We start from the raw sequence: 27075 nt of genomic DNA on the forward strand, positions 1-27075 counted from the left end.
AGAAGATGCTGGCAAGGAATGTTGAAACATATATTCTTTTAAAAATAAAAAAGCATGCTCTTCCACCTTTTTCATTTTACTACAAATTAAGAAAATACAATCAGTTCCAAAAAAAGATGATGTATATGCTAAATTGAAATGGAGGGTACTGCCAGGAATCTGATGTTTGAAACCAAACACGTGCAATAAAATAAAGCCATTTCTTTAGTTTTAGATTCTTATGCTGATTAATCTCTTCCTCCAGCTTCCTGCGCCCTGGTCTAAGAAAAATGAGCCCAAAGGAAAGTAAGATTTTTTTTTCCTATTAAATTGCTCAGTGGTTCAAAAGATGAATAAATTGGAACTTCCTTTTTTTTGAAAGAGAACAAGTAGTTTTGCCAAGGACTCTTCACCCCCAAATCCAGCTAAGGCGCCCAAAGGGCTTCTCCTGGATCTCGAAGCTGGGTTTCTGAGCAGCACCACCTGCTGGTTCTACACGTGTCTTACTTCCTCAGCCCCAAATCTCTCTCTGGTGGACTTGCATTCTTTCAGAATTCTTCGGCACCTAACTACAAGTAAAGCAAAATATAAAGCAGTTAGAAGCGGCGAAACTGCAGCTCCCCAAAGATAGGAGAAGGTAGGCAACCTGCGGCGTGCGTCAGGAACGGGACGTGGGGAACTAGGGCGGAGCTGGGCTTGAGCGAGCTCACGGGTGCGCGGCGCTGCTTCCGCATCGCGCGGCCCCGCCCCCCGCGACGCTACCGGCGGTCACGTGACGGCCGCGCGCGCGCGTCCGCGGCCGCTGCGGGCCCCGAGGCCGAAGAGAAAAGACTGCGAGGCGACCGCGGCTGTGGCCACAGAGGTGCGAGTAAGGGCGAAGCCCACTTGAGGGGCAGGGTGAAAGTTAGCCGCTCCGGGATCCTAACTTGGGGAGAGAAGTGATGGCCCGCGGTGTCACCTCCAACGGCGACACACTCTGGGTCGGCCCTGCGCTCCAGGCCTGAGAGGGGCGGTGGCGGCGGGGTCAGGGGCCGGTACGTAGGTGGACGCCCTTGGGCTGGGGGGACCGCGGCTGTTGCGCCGAGCCGGGGTGGGACAGCTCAGCCCTTTCCATCGCTCCCAGCTTGGCTGCTGTCACAGGCAAGAAGACGGTGACGGGCTCTGCGTTGCCTGGGGCCGCCGCAGCCCCTGCCCTGGGCGACAGCCTGGAGCTGGTCACGGTCCGGGTGCGAGAGGCGGAGCAGCGGCCATTACTGCGCAGCCTCTTCCGCCGGGGTCCTCGTCGCTGCCTTTGGTGGCAGCCAGGTCCCTCTCCTTTCCCCTCATCGGTGGTGTCAGGCCTCTACACGGGGACTTTGGGCCTCAAGATTTAGGGGCGGCAATGGTTTGAGGGGTATCCTACTCCCAATTTCCCGTGCGGAGGCTTCTACCCGGGCCTTGGGTCAGGGCGTAGAGTTACTGCATTTTGTCTTTTTCCGGAGTGTCTTTGGCTTCTTTCTCTTCCCTCTTTCCCTCCTCCTCCGGTTCAGTTTCTGGGTATTGCCTAATATGACGAGCAGTCCCTCGCCTTGCTCTCGTTAAGCCCAGCGCTGTTATTAAAGCATCAGAATCATTAAGAGATTTCTCAATACCCGTTGAGCCTCCAAAAACCTCGGTGCATCTTAACAGCGGAGGCTGTTGCTTTGTTCTTCTGGTTGCTGGGTGCGGAATTCTCTCCCTACCCCCCATCCCGACTGAAAGAGTACGGGTCTTATATTGTTGCCGCTGTTTTATTTTCCGTGGGCATCTAGAGAAAGGCTGAAAAATTGTTTTGAGTTTACACACACTTCTGGCAACTAGATCTTTTCCGCTTGATATCGCTTTTAATATGTTTTTCTTTTTCCTAAGTGCCATTTTAGTGAGCACTTATTTCTCAAGTTTCTAAAGTACGTACATTTTGTTTGTTAAGTAATATTTTGTTTATTAAGTAATATTAAAACTGTGGAATTGAGAGAAGAAAGCCAAGAAATGATAGAAAAACGCGTTGTCTTTGGATGATTGACATTTCAGGTACCCCTCCAATGTGTGTACTTTTAAAATAGAATTTGAAAGTATGACATTGGCGTTAAAAGCAGTATATACTTACGGAAACTGGAAGACTTAAAACTGTTTTTGTTTTTTTAATAAGTGAATCTATATTTAGACGTTTAAAAGACGTGGCATATAAGACCCAGGAGGAAAATGACCTGCACAAATAACAGGATTTATGATGTTGGCTTTGCTGTTTTTGTGACCAGCAAATACTGTTCGTGTTGAATGTCTGGGAGTGCTCTAAAAATCATGAAAATACGTCAAGTAATCCAATTTTAAAGAGCAAACCGGAAAAGTGAAAAACCACTTTAGAAATAGATTTTGCATGTTTGTTTTAGCTTGTACATCTTAAATTGGAGCATTTTGTTAAGCCGAATCTTTGATTTAGAATTTATGTTTCAAGTGGGCCAGTGTAAATTGTGGGCAAAATGAAAATAATGGCAAACATTTGTAGGATTTTGTTATTTACTCGGTTGTTAAAAACTTGGTAGAATTATAATCATCAGGAAAACTGTTTTTCCAAATAGCTGATCATGAGACAAGAGGAAGAAAAAAAGAATTTTTTTTTTTTTTTTTGTAGGAGACATGTGTCAACTGGTAAAGTATTTTGTTTTTGAGTTGTCGCAAGGATAGGGCAGATTTCTTTTTTTTTGAAAGGATCTAAAAATGATTTCTTGACTTAGTAGAAGAAAAATATAGTATTAAATTTTTTCTTTTCACAATATTGATCTGCATAGAGAATATTATCCCATGTATTAACAATTTACTAGCATAAAACACCTGACACACTGTCAGTTGGGTATTTGAATGCTTTTTTTCCCCCAGTGTTAGTAACAGAAGGTGAACCTTTTCCAACCTCTTGCCTGGTTTTTGATTGTGCCCAAAGAACCTGATTTTGTGCGACCAGCTGGATTAGAAACAGTCTTTGTGGGTATGGAATCCATCTTATTTACATTCTGCTACAACCACCTGTGCTATTTATGGACTGTTGAGTGTTCATGGCTTATTACCCTTTGAGTTAGTTAAAACAAAACCCGTTGTTAAATCGTATTAATTAAAGTATTTAGAATTATGGAAGTGTAGAGTAGGGTGAAATAACAAAGACATGGGAGTTGTGACTTGACCAAGGTCACACAGATAATTAGCAGCAGAGCTTTTCTTATTTACAAAATGGTTGCAGGCTATGCAACTTCTGGTTTATGTGATTAAAATACAGTACTTGTTCACATTCACATTTAATGTTTTGTTAAAATAAAATGCAAAGCCCACCTTTTTGGGTGGAAAATATAAAGATTTAATTCTTGGGTATGAAGATTGTGAAGGCCGGAGGTTGTCATACAGTAATGTTTTTTATGGGAAGTGTTAAACGCAGTGGTGGAAATAATTCTTTAACATAGAGTACTGTAAAATATTGGACCCCATTTAGTTGAAATGAGTTTTGACCGAAGACTTTTGTCTCCCAGTATGACGTGTGCTTTCAGTAAGCTGAGTTTTAGCAGGAGATGAGAAGGAAAGCTAAAAATGGAAACATTAGGGCATTTAGTTACATCTCTCAGTTTGGGACTCTTTCTTAAGAAATATTAAGATGTATCTGCTGAATTACACCCGATCTCTCTCTCTCTGTTCCTTCTTTTACTGGTCCTTGCTTTTTGTTCTTTTTTCTTTTTTGACTTTGTATACCAAAAGTTGTAAGATTTGTAGTATTTTTCTTTTCTGTCACTGATACCTTTTATATAGAACATTTCCTGTTTTGTGTATTTTGAATAAAGAGTAAGAACTATTTTATTAAACATTAGCTGTTAGTATAATTGGAAAAATACAGGAAATCTTCAGATCTTTGTAATTTGATATTTTAACTGTTACATGCTTATCTTTTTCTTTGATGAGTTCTTTAAAAAAAGATAATCATTTATTTGAATCTATAATCTAAAAAAAACCTTTTTTTTTGACTCCATGACTGACTTGAAAAGTAGACTTGTGATTAAGCCTGTTTTCAGAGAAAATAACAGTAGGTGCAAATAATAGGAGCATGAATTTGTTGAGTGGTCACAAATTATAAATAATACAATATTCATTTTCAGTTATACTTAATTGGTTGAATGGGTAGATGATTTAAATTAACTGATACTCTCTAATCTCTTTTATATATTTTTAAATTCAGTCTGCCACTTTTTTTCTTTAGAATTGTTAAGGGGCAGAAATATCTCATTTAGTTCCATATGTTTTCTGTTTCTATGTTACCCTCCTAATGGTTCATTTCTGTATAAGTTTGCACCTTAAGAAGGAACCTTAACCCATTAGCTAATTGGTATTTGCATGTCAAAATATTGTGGCAAATTTTACTGTAATAATTCATAAATTGTGTTGACTTTGGTCATAATTTACAAATCATTCATTGCAGAAGGAATTATGTATGTTTACCAAATTAATTCTGGCCTGTAGTTAGAATTATACTATTCTTTTATCTTTAGTTGAAAGTAAAAGCCTCCCCCTCCTTCCATTAAAGAAAAAATATTCGGTTTCAAATGTAGAAGTTTTCTGAGGGCTACTTTACATGACTGTTCTGAATATTACTGATACATGCCATACCCTATGTTGTGCCCAATTGGCATTGTAATTCTCAGAGGCTAGAGTTGATGGATCTATTTGGTAGAATTGAGACTAGCTAAACCAGTCAGTTTTGATCACAGCAAAATATGCAATTTTCTTTTTCATCTGTGCCAGCAAAGGTGTGAGTAAAGTAACATGGAGTTCATTTTCTTTATTCAACAATTCTTGTAGTAAATTGCCAGTTTTGTGTTGGAAAAAACCTGTTGGTATGCAAGACATTCTAAACCTGCATTGCCAGTAGCCACTAGCCACATGGAGCTATTGAGCAAACTGTGTGGCTAGTCTGAATTGAGTTGTGCTGTAAGTAAAATACACACTAGATTTCAAAGAGTGTACACACACACACATGAGTGTAAAATATCACATTAATAATTAATTTATATTAAATACCAGTGGAAATGGTAATGTTTAGAATATATTGGGTTAAATAAAATATATTCTTTAAATTAAATCTACCTGTTTTCTTATTATTATTGTTAATGTGGCTAATAGAAAATGTGAAATTACATATGTGGCTTGCATCATCTTTCTATTAGACAATGCTATTCTAGACCTTTTCTTTGAGATACAGCACATTGAGGAAAATATTTTTTTTAAGATATACTTGAGCTTGAATCTCATCTCCCAGTATTGATAGTTTCGTGACTTGGGGTTAAATCCTTGTGGGCTTGGGTTTCCTCATTTATAAAATTTCTCACAGAGTCATTTTGAGAATTCAATGATATAATGGGGCTACTAGTGCTTCCTGAACTTTAATATGCATATGAAATACCTGAGATCTGATTCTCTTGGTAGGGAGTGGGGCTTCAGATATTTTGTTTGTAAGGAACTCCCAGGTAATGCTGATGTTGCTAGTTGGGGACCACAGTTGTCATAGCTAGGATCTAGATGACTACATAGGTTTTAGTTCATTTTCCTCCCCTCAACCATTATCCATTTAGAGTCAGCTTTGAAATTTAGCCGTGGGATACAGGAATTGGAAAAGTCCCCATAGCTTGCAAGATTTACTAAAATTGGTTTTATTCCTAGATTTTTATCTGCATTCTGTAGAATTCATTGCCAGCAAATAAAGCTGGATAAATGATGTACTTGTCAAAAGATATAAAGATGGCATGAATTTTATATTTGTAAATGTAGTAACTCCCTCTGTTAGATTTTAAGTTGTTTAAAGAAAGGATTAGAGCTTAGATATCTTTATGTCTTTTGTGGTTGGGTGCCTATTCACAATTAGAATGCAAATGTTGTGTTATGTTAGTAAATAAATTTAGTTTTTCATTCATCCAAGAAATACCAGTTCAAGTTGTCAACAACTGATTGGCAGTTTACTGGCCGCTTAGAGATATAAATTGTCCTTGTCTTCAGCGGGCTCATGGTTTACTAGAAGAGTCAGAAGCGAACAGATGATTGCAGTGCATATGATAAATTCAGTAATAGAAGAACTACAAAATAGAGGGGAGGGAACAGTTTTTTGGAGGTAGTCAGAGAAAGGTAGTAGCATTCTTTTTAGCCTTAAAAGAGGGAGACTATACCAGGCAGGAGGAAATACAGAACTACAAAGGGAAGTTTGGAGAACTGAGTAATTAGGTGTAAGTAGAGTATTAATTTGTGAGAGAGAGATAAGACTAGAGAGTTATTTAGGTTTCAGGTCTTTAAGACTTTTGAATATTGTTCTAAGGAGCTTTACCTTTGTTGTATAGGCTGGAGAGCCCATATAGGGCTTCGTGTATAGAAGGCTTCATTTTTCTTTTTAAGTCTATCACACTCAGAGACTTGGTGAATAAATTTAAGGGGTGATACTGAAGCAAGATAATCAGGCTGAACAGTAGTCCAGGAGAGAGAGGATAAAATTCTAAACTAGGGGATTAGCAATGGCAAGAGAATGGAGGATAGATTCCAAAGGTGTTAGGGATGAAAGTTGACAGAATTTGGTGTGATGTGTTAGGAGGGGAATGAGAAAAAGAATTTTGTTTTTCTCTGTCAGCACTCATTGGTTAAGGCATGGAAGCTAAGATGTCACATTGTTAGATATATGCAGAGATGGGGGTGTGTAGAGTATGTGTAGATGAGAGACAGAGATATGAGAGAACCAAGCAGTCTCTTAAGAAGTTAAAATGGTTGGGCTCCAGACTGGGCAGGAAAGGAAATGAGATCAGGTATTGGAGAAAGGAAAGGAGGTGGTCAAGAGACTGGAGGGCCCCTTGAAATTAAAGAGTGGGTGTGGGAATGAATAAGTGAGCTGAAAGGACCGGAGCTTGTGATCTGAGAGTGAGATTAAGATTTTATAGAGGCAGTAGTTTTAGGAGGCATCTAGTTCCAAATGTGGCCATCATATTTTTTTGGGGGGAGGGGGGTGATGAAGTTCATTGAATTTAGGATTTTAGGAATTGAAAAACAAGGACAGTGTTTCTCAAATTGTATTCGATGGACTACCTGCATCAGCATCACTTGAGGTGAGATTCCTGGGCTGAAACCCATCTCTACTGGCCTACAGTATCTCAGGTTAGAGCCTGAGAATGTGTATTTCTAACAAGCCACCTCTGTGGGGCAAGTTCAGGAACCTCTGAGTTAGGTGTTGAGTGGTTTATTCTCAAGGATATTTAAATAGGTTCATAGTGAGATGTCAGGAGATAAGATGAATAGGATGACCAGTAGTGAGTAGATTAAGTCAGTACCTTAAGGGTTAAGAGAGAACAGCTATAGGGGATTATAGCCAATGGTTGGAGACTTCAAAGAATAAGTGGGGTTTTTTGGTTTGTTTTTAAGAGTAATGATGTTAGAATAGTAGAGTGTTTCCTGCTGTCCTGTGTGTGAAACTGGACAGTTTCTATTTTGAGTAGGCTACAGGAGGGAAGTGAATGATGGAGGGTAAAGTGAAAGCGCTGTGGAGGAAAGTCAGGACAGTGGAGTCCTTATCATGTAAAGACTAAGTTCTAAAGTCAGAGTAAAACAAAAAGTCATGTTGTTTAGAAACCCTTTCTAGTCAGTTACTTTTGAAAGTTCTCCAGTTTTGAAACAGATTGCATACTGTTTGGTCTGTTAAACATTTGGTGAGATACGCTGGCTTGTATTTAAAGGCCATATATCGTCTTAAATACTAAAATTACAAATTTTTTAGGGAGATGGATTCCCACACTGTGCGGCACATGGAACTGAAAGAGTATTTGTCTCTCCTGTCTTGTGGTCACTGTGAAGCCCGTCATCTCTTTAGTCATCATGTATGCTTGATTCTAATTTCTGTGTGGTAAAATGAGCCTCCCACAGTGGGCATGATGAAGTGGAAGGAGGAAATACTAAATGGGAAGAAAGAGGATTAATGGCTGAGATGATGCTTTAGTTGGTGACTCTGGACTTCCTGGACAACAGGCATCTTGAGAGAAGGTTGGCTTAAACTTGGACATACATATAAATACCAGGAGGTCCTAGTTAATGTGATGATGACCTTGCCTTCCCATACATTACCTTCTTGTAGGAAGGCAGTGGCTATGGAATACATTCCATGTGGGCTACTTTGTCTATAAAGAACTTGTTTCACTTAAATTTTTTTTCTTGTGGTGAAATATATCAGTTGGCCATAGATGGGTTTATTTCTGGACTCTCTCTTCTGTTCGTATCTTTGTCTGTCCTTATGCCAGTACCACCCTGTCTTGATTACTATAGCTTTGTAGTAAGTTTTGAAATCGAGAAGCTTGAACTCACCAACTTTGTTCTTTTTCAAGATTATTTTTGGCTATTTGGGGCCCCTCACAATTCCATATGAATTTGAGGATTTGTTTCTTCATTTCTGAAAAAAAGGCTCTTGGAATTTTGATAAGAATTATGTTTAATCTGTAGATCACTTTGGATAGTTTTGTCATCTTCATAGTCTTCCAATCCATGAACACCAGTTGTCTTTCCATTATTTAACTCTTCTTTAATTTCTTTCAGCAGTGCTTTGTAGTTTTCAATGTACAAGTCTTTCACCTCCTTGGTTAAGTTGATTTCTAGGTATTTCATTCTTTTAGATGCTATTATAAATGGAATTGCTTTCTTGATTTCCTGTTTGAATTGTTGACTGCTAGATACAGAACTGACTTTTTCGTGCATTGAACTTATAATAAACTGCAATTTTGCTGAATTTGTTTATTAGCTTTAGTAGCTTTCTTGGGGATTCTCCAGAATTTTCTATATAGAGAATAGAGAAAATTTTACTGTCTCTGCAAATAGTTAATGGTTTTACTTCTTCCTTACCAATTTGTATGCTTTTCATATCTTTTTCTGGTCTAATTGCTCTGGCTAGAACTTCCAGTAAAGTGTTGAATAGCAGTGGAGAAAGCAGGCATCCTTGTCTTGAAATTTTTCCACTTTTGAGATAAAATTTGCCAGTGAATTTTGTTAAATGAAGAATCATACATAATTGACTGAAATTAATTTTTAATGTTGTTGATCTTAGTCTGTAGAGAAGTTGATGTTGAAATTTTTCTTTTGCAGCACAGGATGATCCAGCAATGGAGGAGAAAATACTGCAAACTGGCTGATTGCTCGTGAAGAAGATGTTTTATTTTTGTGACAGTCATCTGTGGGATCTGTAGTAGAAATGTAAGTATGGCATCATGTTTGTTCCAAAGCTGCAGTAAATTAAGTGGACTGGTATAAAATGTAATAAATCAAGTATCTGTCATAGTTAGTTTTAATTATACAAAATGAGCATTTTATATAACGTTTAGATCTTTGAGTTGACAATTTTATTCACATTAAATTATTATTAATGTAGATTTCCAAAAAAAAATCTCTTCATAGGGAAAAAATCTCTATTAAAAAGTGGAACTGAAGACAGAGAAATTTGCTCATAGAAGGCTAAAAAAAAACTGGAAAGATCTCCAGGTCTTCTAGGTTCTACTTTTTCTTTACATAGTAATTTACTTAAATAACCAAGCTAAGGAGATAATATCAGGCTTTATAAATAAGAAAGACTTATGGGTTATAAAATACTAGTTATTAAAAACATGTTTCAGTAAAATAAATAGTTTTTTTTAATTAATTGGTTCTTTTAACAAGTTAGTACATGCATTTTAATTCCTATTGGAGTCACTGTAGTCCCCAGTTTTACCAGTTCTGTTTTCCTATCAGTTTCTCTTTGTGAAGTATGCTTTAAAATGTTACTACTACCTTGATCTTGCCCATATTGAACTTCATTCTGTTATTGATGAAACTTTTTCGCACAATGAACCATCATATTTCCGTCTTCCAAGTTGATATGAAAAATATCCAACTTGAGTCATTCATGAAAAATGCAGTGAACACTTTACTTTTACAGTTTTGGTGATAACAGTGTTTAATATACTTGACCAGAGAGTGACCCTTGTAGATACTATTTCATATGTTCTCCCAGTTTGACATATAACTATTGTTATCTACTTTTCCAATATGGTGCTTTGATTATATATTCCTATTAAAAGTATGACCATATCATTCTTAGTCAATGTTGAGAATTTGATAAAAGACAGTTGAAACCAGTAAGCATTTTTTTTAAAATTGGGACAAATATATTTTTTATTTAACCCTGTTCATGTATTGTCTATCTATATACATATGTATATTTTTTAATCCTGTAGGTCAGATAGTCTGACCATCAGACTATCATGGCCATCAAGGAACTAGACTGTGGTGTAGTCAGTAAGACACATATGTAATTAATAATTATATAGTGGAAGAAATACTGTATTGAGGCAACAATAAAATGCTTTCAGAACTGAGAGGATTTATTCCATCTGAAGGGTTCAGAGTGAACAGGGAACTTTTGGTTTGGTCTTAAAGGATGAATAGAATTTTAACAATCTGAGAAAACTAGGAATTATTTTTTAAGCCAAGGGAATGGAGCATGGCACAGCTGCCTAAATATCAAGGTATCTTAGGGGAGTCGGGGAGCAGTCCTATGTGTGAAGGTGGAGTGGGAAATAGAGACTTCACAGGGAATGAGTGTTTATTTAGTGCCTACTTATTGCCAGGTGCTTACTGGGTATTTTACTTGGATTACTGAATTCAGTCACAAGATGGTAGTAGCCTTATTTACTGATGAAGAAACAGAGATGAAGTCATTTTCCCTGGGTCAGTGTTTACCAAATATCTCTGAGAATAATCTACTAGGGCACTTGTTGAAAACTGAGTTTTAGACTCTAACCCAGATGTGTCCAGATTTCCAGGAGAGAGCACACCAGCTAATTCTTATCTTTAGAGAAGTTTGGGAAACACTGTTCTAGGTCAACAGTAAGAATAAATGATAGATTTTAACTAAGTCTGTTATACTCTGAAGGCTATGTCAGTATAATTGAAAGCCAGTGTTTAGGAATTTCTGTGGGATTATGTAGGCAATAGAAAACTATTGAAGATTGAGTGGGGGGGAGACTAATTAGACATAATTGAACTGAGGAAAGATGAAGAAGAAAGGACTGAGGTCAGGGAGGCCACTTGGGAGGTCAGTATTTTGTACAAGAGTGTGTCCAAGAGGCCAGAATTAAGGTCACAGCTTTAAAGGGAACACATTCTAAAGAAGTTTCTGTTGCAGAAAAGCAAAGTGGCCAAGGAATAGGGGAGCACTGAGGATGACTCCCAAGTTTTATCCAAGATAGAGACCAAAGGAAGAGGGTGTAGGTTTAGGGGAGCAGATAATTTTGGTTTTATTAATGTTTGGTTTCAGGTGACTGGAGATACTGAGGTAGACTTTTTGAATACAGAATTGGAAATACAGATTTTAGGTATCTAGAACAGTTCTGGATATTAGATTTGGGGACTCATGGGGGTTTATATATATATACTATATATCTACTGAGTATTCCAAACTAATACATATATATAAGTTTGGAATACTCAGTAGATTGTCTAGGCATGGAATGTAGTATGAAAATTTGGTCACCCACAGAGCCCCTGTGAGGAATACTGGTATTTAAGGGAAGCTAAAGAAGGTAGAAAAAAAATGATAACAGAACGGAGAATTAGGAGAGAGTACCATCATGGAAATGAATAATATAAATTTTTAGAAAAAGAGTCGATGGTTAATAATATCATTTAGTTCAATGGGATCGAATAGATCAGACTGAAAGAGGTCATTAGACTTAGCATATTAGTTGATTTTGAAATTTAGGGATGGAGAATATTAATCGAAATCTTGGAGGAATTGGGATGGTTTAGCTTTGAAAACTAGCAGTGCCCCATCCTGAGCCAAGAGGAATGATGATAAGGTAGAGTGAAGATAAAAATAAATTTTGAGGCGTCATTCATACCTAATTTCTTAATAAGGGAGTCCAGAATATCTCTTTACTAAGAGGTTGGAGGAGTTTTGTAATAGTCTTTGTGGGAATAGGGAAAGAAAGATGTCTTAGCTGAGTAAAAAGTAATTGATAGCAGGCTTGATGGATTCTGGGAATCAAAATAGCTAATCAGTGTATGGTGCTCACAATTTTTGCACCATATATTTCACTACAAATATGGAAATTTTCATAAGTTGAAGAGTAACTTTTATAAGTTCTCTCCTTGCTTGACCCTTCTTTTTTGCAAATGTCTCCCCTTGTGGCTTTCGAGGTGGCAGTCTTACTTTATTCCCCATTCCTCTCTGACCATTCCTCCCATCCTTTGCCTCACTTATAAATGTTGGAGTAATCCAAGATTCTATCGCTGGCCCTTTTGTGTGCTCTCTCTAACAGGTTTAATTTGGGCATTTGTACATTTTCATGTCCCAAGAACCATGTATGTGTTGGTGACTCATGAGACTTCTTTCTGCTTAGATTTCTTCAGAGCACCTATCTAGTAAACTCAACTGTCATCTACCTGTCTTCATCTGAAGACTTTATAAATATCTCAAAGTCATTATGTCAGAACTCGCCTCAAGTTCCGAATCTTGATGAATGATGCCATCATCCATCAGTAACTAAATGCTTTCATTTCTGTTTCCTTAGTATTTCTTATATTCTATTGTTGGAACCTTACATCTGTCCCCCCCCCCCAATTATCTTATACCTGGATTACTCAAATTTTAGTTTCCTTTTAGCCCCATGACACCAAGTCTTCCTCCAAACTCCTGTCCAAATGGTCTTGATAAACTACTAAACTGTTAACTTCCTAACATAAAACCTTTCAATGAATTCCTGTTGCCTCCTTAAGGGTTCATATATGGACCAGCTTCCTAGAGATCCTTGAACTCCTTGATGTTATATGTAAGATTTCCTTAATAAGACTGTGACCTAAAAATGTTTAAGAACCATGTGTATTTAAAATAAGTGTTTAAACTTACTAAGATAGCGTAATGTACAAGGTCTTTGCAATACTTCCTGCATAGTACATTTCATCCATTCAAAATGTATCTTTCCCCTCCCTGCTAGTTACTGGGGAGTACAAAGGAAGAAATGGTATCTGTTACACTTATCAGAAACCATTAGGTAATGTAGTGTTCTTCAACTTAACTTTGATGGCAGTTTGATTATCCATTTCTCTGCTAGCGCCATGAGCATGGTAGATGCTCAGACACTTTCTCTGTTCAAAACTGAAAAGGAGTAAGGAGAAATACGTGACAGCTCTTGCAGCAGGTGATAAAAATGTCATTCCTTTATCAGTCTGTGAAATTTCTTAGTTACTTCCTGAAGTCTTTCCTAAAATTATTGATGGTGGTTCTTATATTTGGATAGTCATTATTTTAGAGGCATTCTGTAACAGTTAAGGGTAAAGACTATGAAGTCAGATCACCTGGATTATGAAACCTAGATTTGAGGCTGGCTCCATCACTTAATGAACTTTGGGTATTTCTTCACCTGAACTTTCTGTACCTCAGTTTCCTCATCTGTAAAGTAAGGAAAATAGTGGACCCATTTCGTAGGGTGATAAGAGGATTAGATATAAAGTGCTTCGCAAAGTATCTGCCACATATTATGCAATCAGTAAATGTTAGTTGTTATATTTTAATGTAATGAGATATGCATCAACAGACATCCAACAGAAATTAAACACCCACCAATTACAACACACTGTACAATAGGAAAAGTTAAGAATTTTGTCTTAAGGACTTAGGAATGGTCATTGTTAAAATTAAAATTTTAATGTTATATTTTTAACTTGTATTAAACCTCAAACTCTTTATATTCCAGCAGAACTAAAGATTTGAGGAATTAATTTTTTTTTTTTTTTTGCGGTACGCAGGCCTCTCACTGTTGTGGCCTCTCCTGTTGCGGAGCACAGGTTCCGTATGCGCAGGCTCAGCGGCCATGGCTCACGGGCCCAGCCGCTCCGCGGCATGTGGGATCTTCCTGGACCGGGGCACGAACCCATGTCCCCTGCATTGGCAGGTGGACTCTCAACCACTGCGCCACCAGGGAAGCCCTTGAGGAATTTTTTTTGTTTTAAAAAATAGTCAAAGTTTTGGGAAGGAAGATGACATTCTTTTTTGGTAGGTCTGCGCAAAAGATGTTGCAGTACCTTATTCTTTATTCCCTTTTTTATGTTTTTAATTGGATTCTGAGCCCAGAATTAAAAACCTGACTTTTAATATTTTGTAGTTTTTAATTGCTGGCAGAGATTTCTTCAATACTATGTAAGCTAAAGGTCTTTTTCATTTATAGTAATTTTACCTTTCTTTTGACTAATGAAATGTTTTTAAGAAGATTAAACAAAATCTGAATACTTGGAGATTTCCACTGCATCTGCCCATATCCCTCTATATTTGGTCTTGTTGAAGAGAGAAGCCTTACTAGCATTAATAGATGTTTATTTGTCTTCCGGAAATATTTTACATAGTTTAGACGAAGAATGGGATTTATGCTTAAAAGTCATATCACACTAAGAGTTCAGTTAGTAAGAAAGTCTTGGAAAATGAGTGAAAGAAACATTTACTATGTTCTTCAGCAGAGTTGGACTAACGTCATTCCAAATTTCTACATATTATTCTTAATTTAGTAACCAGGAAATAAATTCCCTTTTTCAAAATGATCTCTGAAGTTTCCTGAGACATTTACTAGTTAGGGAATACTACTCTTTGATTAGCATTCTCTTTATCAAATCCTTGCTCTACAAAAAGGAAAGGGAAAAAAGCATTTCTTACACACCAGTATGATCCTCTGAACATAGTCTCCAGCCTATTTGAAGATCATTGAAACTATGCAAAGAAAAAAAATCTGTTTTGTAGAGTAGATTAAAATGGTAATGAAAATTACCTTGAAGTGTGTCTATAGATAGGCAGGCTAGTGGGTTGCTTTGTCTTTATCTTGTTAAATATCTTAATGGTATCTTGTCCACTGTGTGTGCCTCATCCAGAGCTATGTAAAAAGTATAAGTTCTCTCCGTTTCTTAGTTGGTGATAGACTAGGAGTGTACTTGGTGGGCTAAACAGAATCAGAATTTGATGTTTGCTATGGCAAATTGATAGTTTAAAGTGCTTTAGGTGAATGAAACTTTAACTATCTTGTGTCTGTCTGTTTTCTGATGAAGTTTATCCAATTCTACTTCATTCTAATGAGGGAACCAAAATACCTGCCCCAAAAGAATTGTTTTGCCTTTCTAAATAAGCATGTTGCTTTCACAGTTCATGTCTTCCCCTGGGATGGCTGTAATTGCTTTTTTTAGTTTGTTAATTATATGTTTACGTTTATTTGTGCATGCAAGAGTAAGAGTCATATAAAATATTGATCATGTTAAACAGGATGGAGAGTAATGTTTTTAGGTTGAAAACTTTCTTTTTGTAGATAACTGCATCTAATGGAAGATCGACTTTTGGGTTAATTTTACTTAAATACAACAGGGTTTGGGATTATGTATCTTTTAAAAGTATGGCATTCATCCAGGTTACACTGTTGGATATTTTATTTACATTTTACATTTATTTACATTTATCTACATTTACATATAGACATTTTCTTTTTAAAATTTTAAATTTATTGGCCTGTCCTTTGCCCAGAGGGTACCTAGATAGTTTAGGATATGGACTTATTGTATATGAGATGTTGGTATTGTTTTTTCAAAGTACTGATGAGCATTAGCCCATTTCAACATTTTGTCTTCCGAATAGAATCAAACATCTGTCTTACTCAGTTAAATTACTTGTGGATGAAGGGCGTCCTTATTTTCTTTTTCTTACTTGGGCTTCAAATAAATATGGAGATTTAAAAAAAGATTTTCAAGAATTTCATTGACAACTGATTTCTTTAACTTAAATTGAAAGGGATGAAAGAATATATGTACTAATTGTTCACCCTTTCTACAGCTGATTTTAGTTCTTTTTGTTATGAAAATGTTTAAAGTTATCCTGAGATTTAAATGTAGCGATAGGACCTGATGAATTAAAACTAGGTAGCCAGTGCCTTACAACTGTTTTCAGAGTTCTTTTCCTGAGCACGGCCTATATATAGCTTTTGCCAACAAACAGAAAAGTGAGAAGCTAAATTCAGTTAGCAAGTATTTATTAGGTACTGTGTGATGAGCATGTATTAGATATCTTAGAAAAGGGAATTTTGAGTCAAAACATGAATTTTTCCTCTTTTACTGATGAGAAAACTGAAGTCCCAGAAGCATGGTGTGTGAGATATTTTTTCTTTTAAATCTCTTAAAGGTACATTGGGCACTGAGTGTAGTATTTGGCCAAATTGAAAGTAGTGTACATAAACTGTTACCACAGTGTAAGACTACCTGGGGCAGACAAAAGTATTCTGAATCGTTTGCTAAATGACAAATGAAATATGTGGTATTCTGTCTCTTGCCATTTTGGAAAATAGTTAGATTTTGTATTCAAGCAATACATATGAGTTTTTGAGAGCCTAACAAAATATTCTGTGTACAGCCAGTTCATTTTAGGGGAAATAGGTGGGGGATATTAATTGACCGGTTGAGAAGCATGTGCTTTCACTTATAACTCAGATTGTTAAATTACAAAATCTTTGAAGGCATAAGTGTATCTCAGAATACTCTGAAGCTCCTGTAGTGCCTAATAACACATATTAAGAGGTCATATTTGGTTGACTTAGAATTTACCATAGGTTAGGAAAAAGTTGTATTTTACTAGGTTCTGTAACTTAGAATTTCTGGTAAAGGAGTTGATTGGAAGTGAAATTAAAGGTTGAAAAAAAGATTGGAAATTAAGCATTTCATGGAGATCAGTTCTTTCCCTTGAGACTGTGTGTTGCTTCCTTTTCTAGATAAGTGCAGTCTTTTCAAAAACTTACTATCATTTTGAACCTTGCCTGTTGAGGAACCAAGGACACAGAAAAAGCAGTAAGAGAATGTATTTTTGTTTGATTAGATGTACTGTGATGAAAGCCTAAGAGATAAGTGTAAACATTTTTACTGACTATACCTTTTGTAACCGTTGAACCCATTTTTGAGAACTTGATCTTGGGAAAAAAGCAAATATCCTTATGGTGATTAAATTCTAAATATTCCGTATTTAAAATGGTAGAACCACTCACTTTAAGCAGAGATTAAAGTGGAGAGAGAGATTGCCACTCACTTTAAGCAGCAGTTAATTAAGGGTTGCTAGTCTCTGTAAGGTCTTCACCTCCATTTCTCAGTCTTTCACTTATCACTCATATACACCCTCTTATCATTTTCTCCCCCTTTAAAATATCTGTGGTTTCCTATTACTATGGGATTAAACCAAATCAGATGTTTCTTTAGCAGGGCACAATAAGGTTTTCAGGTTGGGCATCTGGTTACCTTTTCAGCTTAATTTCCTGCTGCTCCATTGCTTATGACTCAGTGCTTTGCACATGTCTCTGCCTTGAATCTCCTCCACTCCCCAGCCTCCTGCACCCCAAATTTTCTAACCTATGTCTATCTTCTCATCTCTCTTATCATTGTTACTTTTAATAAGTATCCTAACACATTTCAGTTATTGCAGGAATCAGGTCACATTGTGAATATCTGCTTGTTTGCATGTACGTTTCTATTTAACAGAGTAGGTATGTGTCTTATTCATCTTTAGATCCATCAATACTCAGAATTGTATATGGACCATAGTAGTAGTTTAATAAGTGTTTATCTGAATCAGTAAGGTGGAAGTTCCAAATTTTATACCAGTGTTTAAGCTTTATACATCCAGTTTGACAAATCTTTTTTATTTTTTAATTTTTAAAAATTTTTATTGGAGTATAGTTGATTTACAGTGTTGTGTTAGTTTCAGGTGCATAACAAAGTGAATCAGTTATACATACACATATATCCACGATTTTTTTTTTTTAGATTTTTTTCTCATATAGGCCCGTACAGAGCATTGAGTGGAGTTCCCTGTGCTCTACAGCAGATTCCTATTAGTTACCTATTTTATATATAGTAGTGTGTATATGTCAGTCCCAATCTCCCAATTTATCCCTCAAACTTATGGTACCTTATCCCCTGGTAACCATAAGTTTGTTTTCTACATCTGTGACTCTACTTCTGTTTTGTAAATAAGTTCATTTGTACCCCTTTTTTTTTGGATTCCACCTGTAAGTGATATCATATGATATTTGTCTTTCTCTGTCTGACTTCACTCAGTATGACAACTCTAGGTCCATCCATTTTACCACAAATGGCATTATTTTGTTCTTTTTTATGGCTAATATTCCATTGTATATATGTACCATATCTTCTTTATACATTCCTCTGTTGATGGACACTTAGGTTGCTTCCATGTCCTGGCTGTTGTAAATAGTGCTGCAGTGAACATCAGGGTGCATGTATCTTTTTGAATTACGGTTTTCTCAGGGTATATGCCCAGTAGTGGGATTGCTGGGTCGTGTGGTAGTTGTATTTTTAGTTTTTTAAGGAACCTCCATACTGTTTTCCATAGTGGCTGCACCAGTTTACATTCCCACCAACAGTGTAGGAGGGTTCCCTTTTCTCCACACCCTTTCCAGCATTTATTGTTTGTAGATAGTTTGACAAATCTTTGTTTTTTTTTTCCTCTCTCCTTCCTCTTCAGGGCAACTTCGGTATTCATGTCATTTTCTCCCATGGTCTTATATGATTGTAACATTTGTTGAGCTTTTTTTTTTTTTTTTTTTTTTGGTGGAGTGGTTTCCCACCTAAGTTTCATGAATTCATGGAGGCTTTCTCAAGAGAGATATAAGACGGGTAGTAGTTTGTCCATGGGGGGGCATGAGAGGCAAGAAATGAAGAAATATTCCGTATAGAGAAAACCTATTATTGGAGGGAGTAGCCACTGTGGCTGGAAGCCTGATCAAGGGGAAGTTTGATGTGAGATGAGGCTGGCGTGGGAGCTGGCATCCAGACCATGCAGGGCATATAGATCCTGGTCTTTAACCTAAAATCAACCTTTTAAAAAGGGGTAAGGCTGGACCCATTAAAAGGCATATGCAGTAATTTAATAAATAGTGTTTGCTTGGTGACTAGGGAAGGGTAGAAGTGGATAGTAGATGGATTTAGGGGATATTTAGGAGATAAAATATAAAACTTGCTTATGTTGTGGTTGGGGAGGGGTTAGGAGAAGGACAGCTTCAAGGATGGATTTCTGGCTTGAAAAGCAGATGAATAGAGGTGTCTCCAGAGGGGCATTTAGGGAGTGAGTAAATAAGGAGGAAGCAGATCATAAATTCAGTTTTTGTGCCTTCAAGACATCCAAGAAGAGATCTAAAATAGGCAATTAAAAGTATAGGTATAGGGCTGAAAGGAGAGACCTGGGCTGGTGATTGTCAACTTATGAGTCGGTAACAGTTGAAGCCGTGAATATAGATGAGATTATCTTGAAAGAGTATAGCAAGAAGAGCATACATATGGTTTAGAAAGAGGCAGCAACAACAGAAAAGGCCGTAAGAAGAGAGTGTTTCACAGAGGGGGAATGAAATGACTGGTTTAACCAGTGTTTTTAGATTATACAGCAGAGAAAGGGAATTTCTAGAATTTAAACTCTGGTATTGATTTCATATGGTCTCCTTGTCAAGTACCAAAAGTACATTAATACATGGCAATATTTGCAAAACTGCACCTAGTAGTATCCTAAAAGGCTACAAAATTTGTTACTTTCTGCAATTGTAACGTGAATTACTTTAGTGATTTTCTGTTTCTCTACTTTCCAGACTGATTGTAAAAGTCTAGATGGGTTGTATTGATACATTTTAAAATCTTTGCATTTAGTTCTATCTTGTAAGTTCTGTGAATAAATAGAAATGGTGTATTTATTTGAAATCTATACTTTGGTTGTATGTTTTTATTCTTGGCTTAACATTTGTGTGCCTCATTGCCACCCACAAGTAAAAATTAATACAAATCAAAAATTTTTCTGTACAAGTTAGAGTTTTTTTCTCTACTTTCATTTTTGTATCCCCATTGCCTAGGATGTGGCTTGCATGTAACAGGTACTTAATGTTTTCTGAATTGTTGAATTAAGATATTGGAAGAGTTAAAACAAGATTTTAATACTATATGTATTTTCTCTCATTTTCTCAGGATGGCTGGCTGTGGTGAAATTGATCACTCAATAAATATGCTTCCTACGAACAGGAAAGCAAATGAGTCCTGTTCTAATACTGCACCTTCTCTAACTGTCCCTGAATGTGCCATTTGTCTGCAAACATGTGTTCACCCAGTCAGTCTGCCTTGCAAGCATGTTTTCTGCTATCTGTGTGTGAAGGGAGCGTCATGGCTTGGAAAGCGATGTGCCCTCTGTCGACAAGAAATTCCCGAGGATTTCCTTGATAAGCCAACCTTATTGTCACCAGAAGAACTCAAGGCAGCAAGTAGAGGAAATGGTGAATATGCATGGTATTATGAAGGAAGAAATGGGTGGTGGCAGTATGATGAGCGCACTAGTAGAGAGCTGGAAGATGCTTTTTCCAAAGGTAAAAAGAGCACCGAAATGTTAATTGCCGGGTTTCTGTATGTTGCTGATCTTGAAAATATGGTTCAATATAGGAGAAATGAACATGGACGTCGCAGGAAGATTAAGCGGGATATAATAGATATACCAAAGAAGGGAGTAGCCGGACTTAGGCTGGACTGTGATGCTAATACCGTAAACCTAGCAAGAGAGAGCTCTGCTGATGGAGCGGACAGTGTATCAGCACAGAGTGGAGCTTCTGTTCAGCCTCTAGTGTCTTCTTCTGTAAGGCCCCTGACGTCAGTAGATGGTCAGTTAACAAGCCCTGCAACACCATCCCCTGATGCAAGCACTTCTCTGGAAGACTCTTTTGCACATTTACAACTCGGTGGAGACAGCATAGCTGAAAGGAGTCATAGGGGGGAAGGAGAAGAAGATCATGAGTCACCATCTTCAGGCAGGGTACCAGCACCAGACACTTCCATTGAAGAAACCGAATCAGATGCCAGTAGTGATAGTGAGGATGGATCTGCGCTTGTTGCGCAACACTCCTTGACCCAACAGAGACTTTTGGTTCCTAATCCCAACCAGACAGTATCTGATCGATCTGATCTATCAGGAACTGATCGATCTGTGGCAGGGGGTGGAACAGTGGGTGTCAGTGTCAGATCCAGAAGGCCTGATGGACAGTGCACAGTAACTGAAGTTTAAGTAAAAAAGTTTTCAGATCCATGCTCAAGGTAAAAATGGTTATCTGTAAATTTCTGCCCACATAACATTATACTCATCCCTAGTAGTGCATTTTGGGAGTTGGGGTGGGAAGGGGTATGGTAAGGATAGACCTGTAATTAAAATGTCTAACATGTCTCTGTTGAGAAATTTATTTAATATAAGGAACTTGGGTGTTAATAGTTGAGAGCTGTTTAGTAGTAACCCAGTTTTCTTGAGGTCTGTTTATAGTTTTTTTAAATATCTTCAGTTCTTTTGGCCAGCGTGTATTATTTGTGCATTAACGATCCTCATCTGACTCTTGCATTGTCATATTTTTCTGCATGGAATGACATAAAACCATTACTAAAATTTGGCACCTATGAGATGTCTGGGATCAGTATGAACAAGCAGCTTAATTAATGTGAGCATAGATGTGAATTTGGGGGTTTAAAATAGATGAATAACAACTATTTAATAGTAAAGTTACTGAAATGGAAATGTAAAGAAAACAGCTTATAACTTATGTTTCAGAATCTTGTCTGTAACACACTTCATGGCGTTCCCATAGGCTTTGCAGTCTAGTCCTTGTAGTTTGAGGTGTCTTGATCCACATTTTTCTTTTTGATTACAGACTTTATAATTTAATAAATACTAGAGTTTATCAAAATTAATCTGTCTCTTGTTTGAGTCTGGAAGGGGATGGAAACATTTTGACATCTGTGGCCAAAAGGTCAGTAAAAAGGGGGTGATTTGAATTGGTGGTGTATTCAGCTTACATAGTCACCTGCTCAGAAAAGTTTGATTTCTTCATAGAGAATATTTAAACAGAGTCTACAGGGAATGTTCATGGAATAAATATGTATGGAAATAAACCTAAAGCCTGTGAGACTTAAAGGCCTTAAATAACTGATAGTAGAGACCGTGTATATATATTAGATTTTCTTTGCCAGTATTCATTAATGGCTAACCCTAATCTGAATTAAATGGTAGGCTTACTTTTAAACAGCATTAGTAGACACAAAGTGATTCAACACAAAATGTTGTACAATCTGTATAGCAAGGTAGGAAGCATTGGGTTAACTTGGTAATCCAGAATTTGATTCTGAAGAAAAGTAACGTGAGTTTCTCTTCTGTATTTTCCTAAGTAAAACAGTAGGATCACAAAGCATACGCAAGTTGTCTTTAATACGATTTTTCAAAGGTGAATTGAATGTTACAGTAGCAAATATAAATTGTCATTTATTTTTTTACATATTTATTGGAGTATAATTGCTTTCAATGTTGTTAGTTTCTGCTGTACAACAAAGTGAATCAGCTATATGTATACATATATCCCCATATCCCCTCCCTGTTAAGCCTCCCTCCCACCCTCCCTATCCCACCCCTCTAGGTGGTCACAAAGCATTGAGCTGATCTCCCTGTGCTATGCAGCAGCTTCCCACTAGCTGTCTGTTCTACATTTGGTAGTGTATCTATGGCAGTGCTACTCTCTTTGTCCCAGCTTCCCCTTCCCCCACTGCATCCTCAAGTCCATTCTCTACATCTGCATCTTTATACCTGCCCTGTCCCTAGGTTCGTGAGAACCATTTTTTTTTTTTGTAGATTCCATGTATATGTGTTAGCATACATATACAAATGTGTTAGTATTTGCTTTTTCTCTTTCTGACTTACTTCACTCTGTATGACAGACTCTAGGTCCATCCTTTTACCTCTTGTTGTGACAGGTTAGAATTAGGAATTAATTCTTTGACTTATGTTTTTTAAAGTCTGTATTACTGAGATCATAAAAGTTTGAGTTGCACATTATTAACTTTACTTTTAAAAGACAGCTAGTTATAAAAGAAGAAACGCTAGCTACTTTTCAGAAAAAAATAGAAATCTGATGTAGAACGCAAATGTATGTTACAGGATGCTTCCTCACTCTCTGCAGTCTTTGGCAGTTTTGATCAAAGTTCAATTTGATTACTACGTAAACTACAGTACTTCTTAACTATTGGTTTGGAAATTCTGGAGCACACAAATGAATTGGCCAATTTTGTAGTTAGTAGACTTTATTTATGGTGGCTATCATTGTTTCGTAGATAATTTAAAATAGAAATCTAATAATTATTTAAAAGATCAAATAAATAAGGTCCAGATTTGTAGAGGGTTGAGGTGAGGAGCATCTTTATTTAAAAGAAGGGCTGTTACCCATGACTTCTTTACTGCAGCTGCTTGGAGCAGAAGAGGACTAATCATACCTTTGCGTATTTTCCTGTCCCTTACTCCTCTCCACTTTTGCTAAGTTTCATTAAGCTATTTTTGTAAATAATTTCCAGGTAAGGCAAGACAAAGACTTTATGAAAAATAACACAAGAGATTTTGTGTAGTTTTTTCTTTTAAAAACTGGTCTTTGGTTATAGCCTAAGAACTAATATGGGAATTTGGGAATTGCTTATAATTTTTAAGCTGAAAGTGTTGCATATTTTAGTCAGATGTTCAAAATTACTTGGTAAGTACCCAAATAGACTGAAAACTAGGCCAATGAGTTCAGGTATTCAAACAGTTGTTTAAAACTGAAATACTAATAGTAGCCTTCAAAGTAGTTCTGACATTCATATTTAATATCATTTAACTTTTATACATATTAATCATTGGAGTTTTACCTGTAGTACATTTTTTTTAAACTATTTATTAAACTTTCCTTTCCTAGCAATAGCCTCTAAATTTGCGGGTCCACCCCAAACTGTTCCTAAAAGATCTCTTTCAGTCTGTAATGCCTCCTCTAAACAAAGCTCTTTGCTTGAAGAAACAGATTTTTTCAAAGCTCTAATTACTTCTGGTGGCCCTTTGATAAACTGCTGTAGCCACTCCTGTGCCTCTCTGAGACATTCGGTTTCATCTGAAGACTGCAAGACCTCCTCAACCATTCCTATTTGTAAAGCCTTTTTTGAATCCAGCTTAAGGGCCCCACTTAACACTTTGAGGGCTTGTCTACTGCCAATTATTTCAACTAGCCGGGTAGCACCTCCCCAGCTTGGTATTACACCCATCTCCTTGTGGACAAATCTGATCTCACTCTCGGTAGTCATTAATCTGCAGAAGAAAAAAGAAAAAACTTAATTGAAACTATATATGCTTTAGTCACAAAGTACTACCTATTCATATCTGATCTGAAATCTCCATAGATCTTTACAGGTAGATGTGTTGTATTAAAAACAATGTTCAAAAAATCTGGCTAAGTATAGAATTCAATTTATTGCACAGTATTTAGCACTTCCCTTTGAAAACATGGTCAACATTCTTGTGCTCGCTTATCTTTTACTTTGCATATAAGAATCTAATCTTTATGTTTACTTCTAAAAGCCCAAAGTGTATCTTTCTCGAGTGGTGGCCTACTGAGAAAACCTGGATTAAAGTGAAAATATGGGAGTAAGGAATGTTAGGTGCATACCATGAAAAAAATGCATAGTAAGTTAAACTCAGTAGTCCTCAGGGGAAAAAAAAAATGAATGTTTGGTTTCTTTTTAACTCAATTGATTGATCCACTCTTCCAACAAATATTTCCTAAGCACTACCAACGCTAGATGCGGGACTACAGGAATGACCAAAATAAAATCCTTATGCTGAGTTTACATTCCTGTTAGGAAAGACACTGGACAATATAATGTCAGTGGTGATAAATGCTATAAAGAAAATGAGGCAAGGAACTAGAGAATGAGGCAATGTGTGTTGGGTGTGTGCTATTTTAGATGGAGTCCTCTGAATATTTGAGCAGCTACCCAAGTGAGTGAGCAATGCAAAATTCTGGGAGGGAATTCCAGGAAGAGGGAATTGCAAGTGCAAAGGCCTTGAAGTAGAACTGCTTAGTATCTCTGGGGAACAGGCTAATGTAGCTTGAATAGAGCCAACAGAGAGTAATGGGGGATGAAATCAGACAGGTAAGCTTATAGGCACTAAGGAGGTCAGGTTTTATTTTTTAAGTGTGAAGCTCTTTAGGAGGAGGCTGACCAAAGGAGTAGTATCTGATTTGTTTTGTAAGAGTAGCCTATTTAGCATTTAATAGCACACCAACTACTTAAGGAACTTTATGTTAACTAATCCTCAGAACAACCATATGAGGTACAGTAATATGCTCATTTTACAGAGGGAAACAGAGGCAACAGCGATTAAATAAATAGCACACCCAAGGCCATGCAGCTATAGCAGGACCAGAATTTTAAATCCAAGTAAGTTAGCTTCATTATGTGTGCTCTTAACCTCACAGTACATAAAATAGTTAACTAGATGAGTGGAAGCAGGGATACCATTAAAGTTGACAGTGGCTTGGGTTGGACTTGAGTGATTTCCTATAGCAGGGATTCATTTCCCCCAAATCTTGGGACTTTTATGAGTAGGGGGATTAATAATCAAGTGGAACAATAAAAGGGAATAAACACAAAGAGATTAGTGGGCACAGCAGTCACATTTGCCAGTTAAATGTGTATAGTATTAATAGGCTGCATAAAGCTATACTGTTTAGAGAATGCAGCGTATGAGTTTTATTTGGACTGCATTCTTCAATGCATCCACTATGTTAAAATCTCTAATTTGGACCAAAAGTCATGTCTGAATTTTAATTTTTTAAGAAAAATTATTGCTTTCAAACTACTCATTACAAAAACGAAGACTTTAAGATAGTTCTGGTTTTCCAAAGAGTTCAATGCTTAGCTGCAGGTGGTTTGGTTCTTTTAGTACCAAGAACAATAGACTTTCAGTCTCTGACCCTTTAATCAAGAGAAATATTCCAGTAGAGAATTCTCACAAAAGCCTATTTACTAACCCACTGGGAAAGAGAACTTTCTCTTCACAGCTGTGAATTCCTGTAAGAGAAAATCTGCCTCTATTACGGACAACTGCTATTAGAAGCAAATAGCCATGAAAATAGTTTTCAATAAATTATTTTTAAATGGGAGGGAAGAAAGAACAAGTGTCTTAATCTGAATCTAGCCCCAAGTTGTGAGAGGAGTACTGTCTTATAATAAACAGAAATCAAGGTCAAAAGTTAAGAAAGTAGACTAGACATTACAATAATGTCTAATAGACTTGGAAATAGGAATATTGTTAATACTGAAAATCCTATAAAGCTTTTCACAAAATAAATGTGTCACAGTTCCTCATTATATACTGAAATTGACACTGATGGCTCAGATCTATGCCTACAGTACAGAAAAGGATTATGTCAGGGAAAAATTCATTTAAAATCAGCTGAACATAAAAGTTGGTTAAAGTTCTAGATGTTGGGATAATGTAGATGAACTTATGACAACAAAACTTATTATATATGTAAGCATATTTATATTTGGAATCATTTGCTTCTAAAGAAGAATGTTTATTACCATCTTTATACCATGTGTGGTTTTTCCCTTTTGCCTTATTTTATAAGGTGAGGTATGATTTTTTGAATCATATTTTATAACTCTAACAAATCCTGAGGTGATCTTTATAAAAATACCTATTGTGATCAAACTCTGACATCCATTCTTTACATGTCATGCCTAGGGTGTACTTGTGTACTGATGTACATATTATCAATACATTAGAAAATATGACCAAAAAATGTATTAGTGACAAAAGAACACAAAGTAGTTCAGTCTAACAATGAAAGAAATATGGAACATTCAGATGATAACCTTCCACAATACTCTTTATTAACCTAAAAGTTAAATATAAAATCTTCAATGGTGATAACCAGAATTTATGAAGAAAACGTCATATCAGCAAGATGCATCCAAAAACAGAAACTGCTTCCTGATAGGCCTTATAGGATTATACACTAATTACTGCTAAAGTTTAGATGCAGTTACCTGTATGTAATGTAATTTATTGCAAGGGATAATCTATTAATCTATGTAGAAAACTGGAAGACCTGAATCTTAAGATTCTGAAGCCTTATAGCACGACTCATTTATAAAACCATATTA

The 27075-nt window shown here is 36.7% G+C and overlaps 2 protein-coding genes across 14 annotated transcripts in view; one reads left to right on the forward strand and one right to left on the reverse strand.

The window, feature by feature from the left end:
- The first annotated feature begins 722 nt into the window (after positions 1–722).
- On the forward strand, positions 723–21816 carry RNF146 (ring finger protein 146). Of its 7 annotated transcripts, none has more exons than XM_060283615.1 (4): positions 723–841; positions 9132–9234; positions 16806–16881; positions 20053–21816. In XM_060283615.1, the coding sequence occupies exon 4, from the start codon at positions 20054–20056 to the stop codon at positions 21131–21133; it is 1080 nt and encodes a 359-aa protein (XP_060139598.1). In that variant the 5' UTR covers positions 723–841; positions 9132–9234; positions 16806–16881; position 20053; the 3' UTR covers positions 21134–21816. The 7 variants fall into 7 exon arrangements, with proteins under 7 accessions (XP_060139598.1, XP_030709379.1, XP_060139597.1 ...); XM_060283614.1 differs by having other exon boundaries at positions 724–841; positions 9127–9234; XM_030853518.2 differs by lacking the exon at positions 723–841 and adding an exon at positions 848–1013 and having other exon boundaries at positions 9127–9234.
- A 702-nt stretch (positions 21817–22518) lies between these two features.
- Positions 22519–27075, reverse strand: part of ECHDC1 (ethylmalonyl-CoA decarboxylase 1) — a 43495-nt gene continuing 38938 nt past the window's right edge. For 6 of the 7 annotated variants that reach the window (XM_060283396.2, XM_060283399.1, XM_030853510.2 and 3 more), the window contains one exon: positions 22519–24208. In XM_060283396.2, coding sequence (XP_060139379.1) covers positions 23800–24208 — 409 coding nt within the window. In that variant the 3' untranslated portion in view covers positions 22519–23799. The remainder of the gene's footprint in view (positions 24209–27075) is intronic. The other variant, XM_060283400.1, reaches the window with a different exon arrangement.

This window comes from Globicephala melas, chromosome 14 (assembly GCF_963455315.2).
Source record: "Globicephala melas chromosome 14, mGloMel1.2, whole genome shotgun sequence".
NCBI classification, from domain to species: domain Eukaryota; kingdom Metazoa; phylum Chordata; class Mammalia; order Artiodactyla; family Delphinidae; genus Globicephala; species Globicephala melas.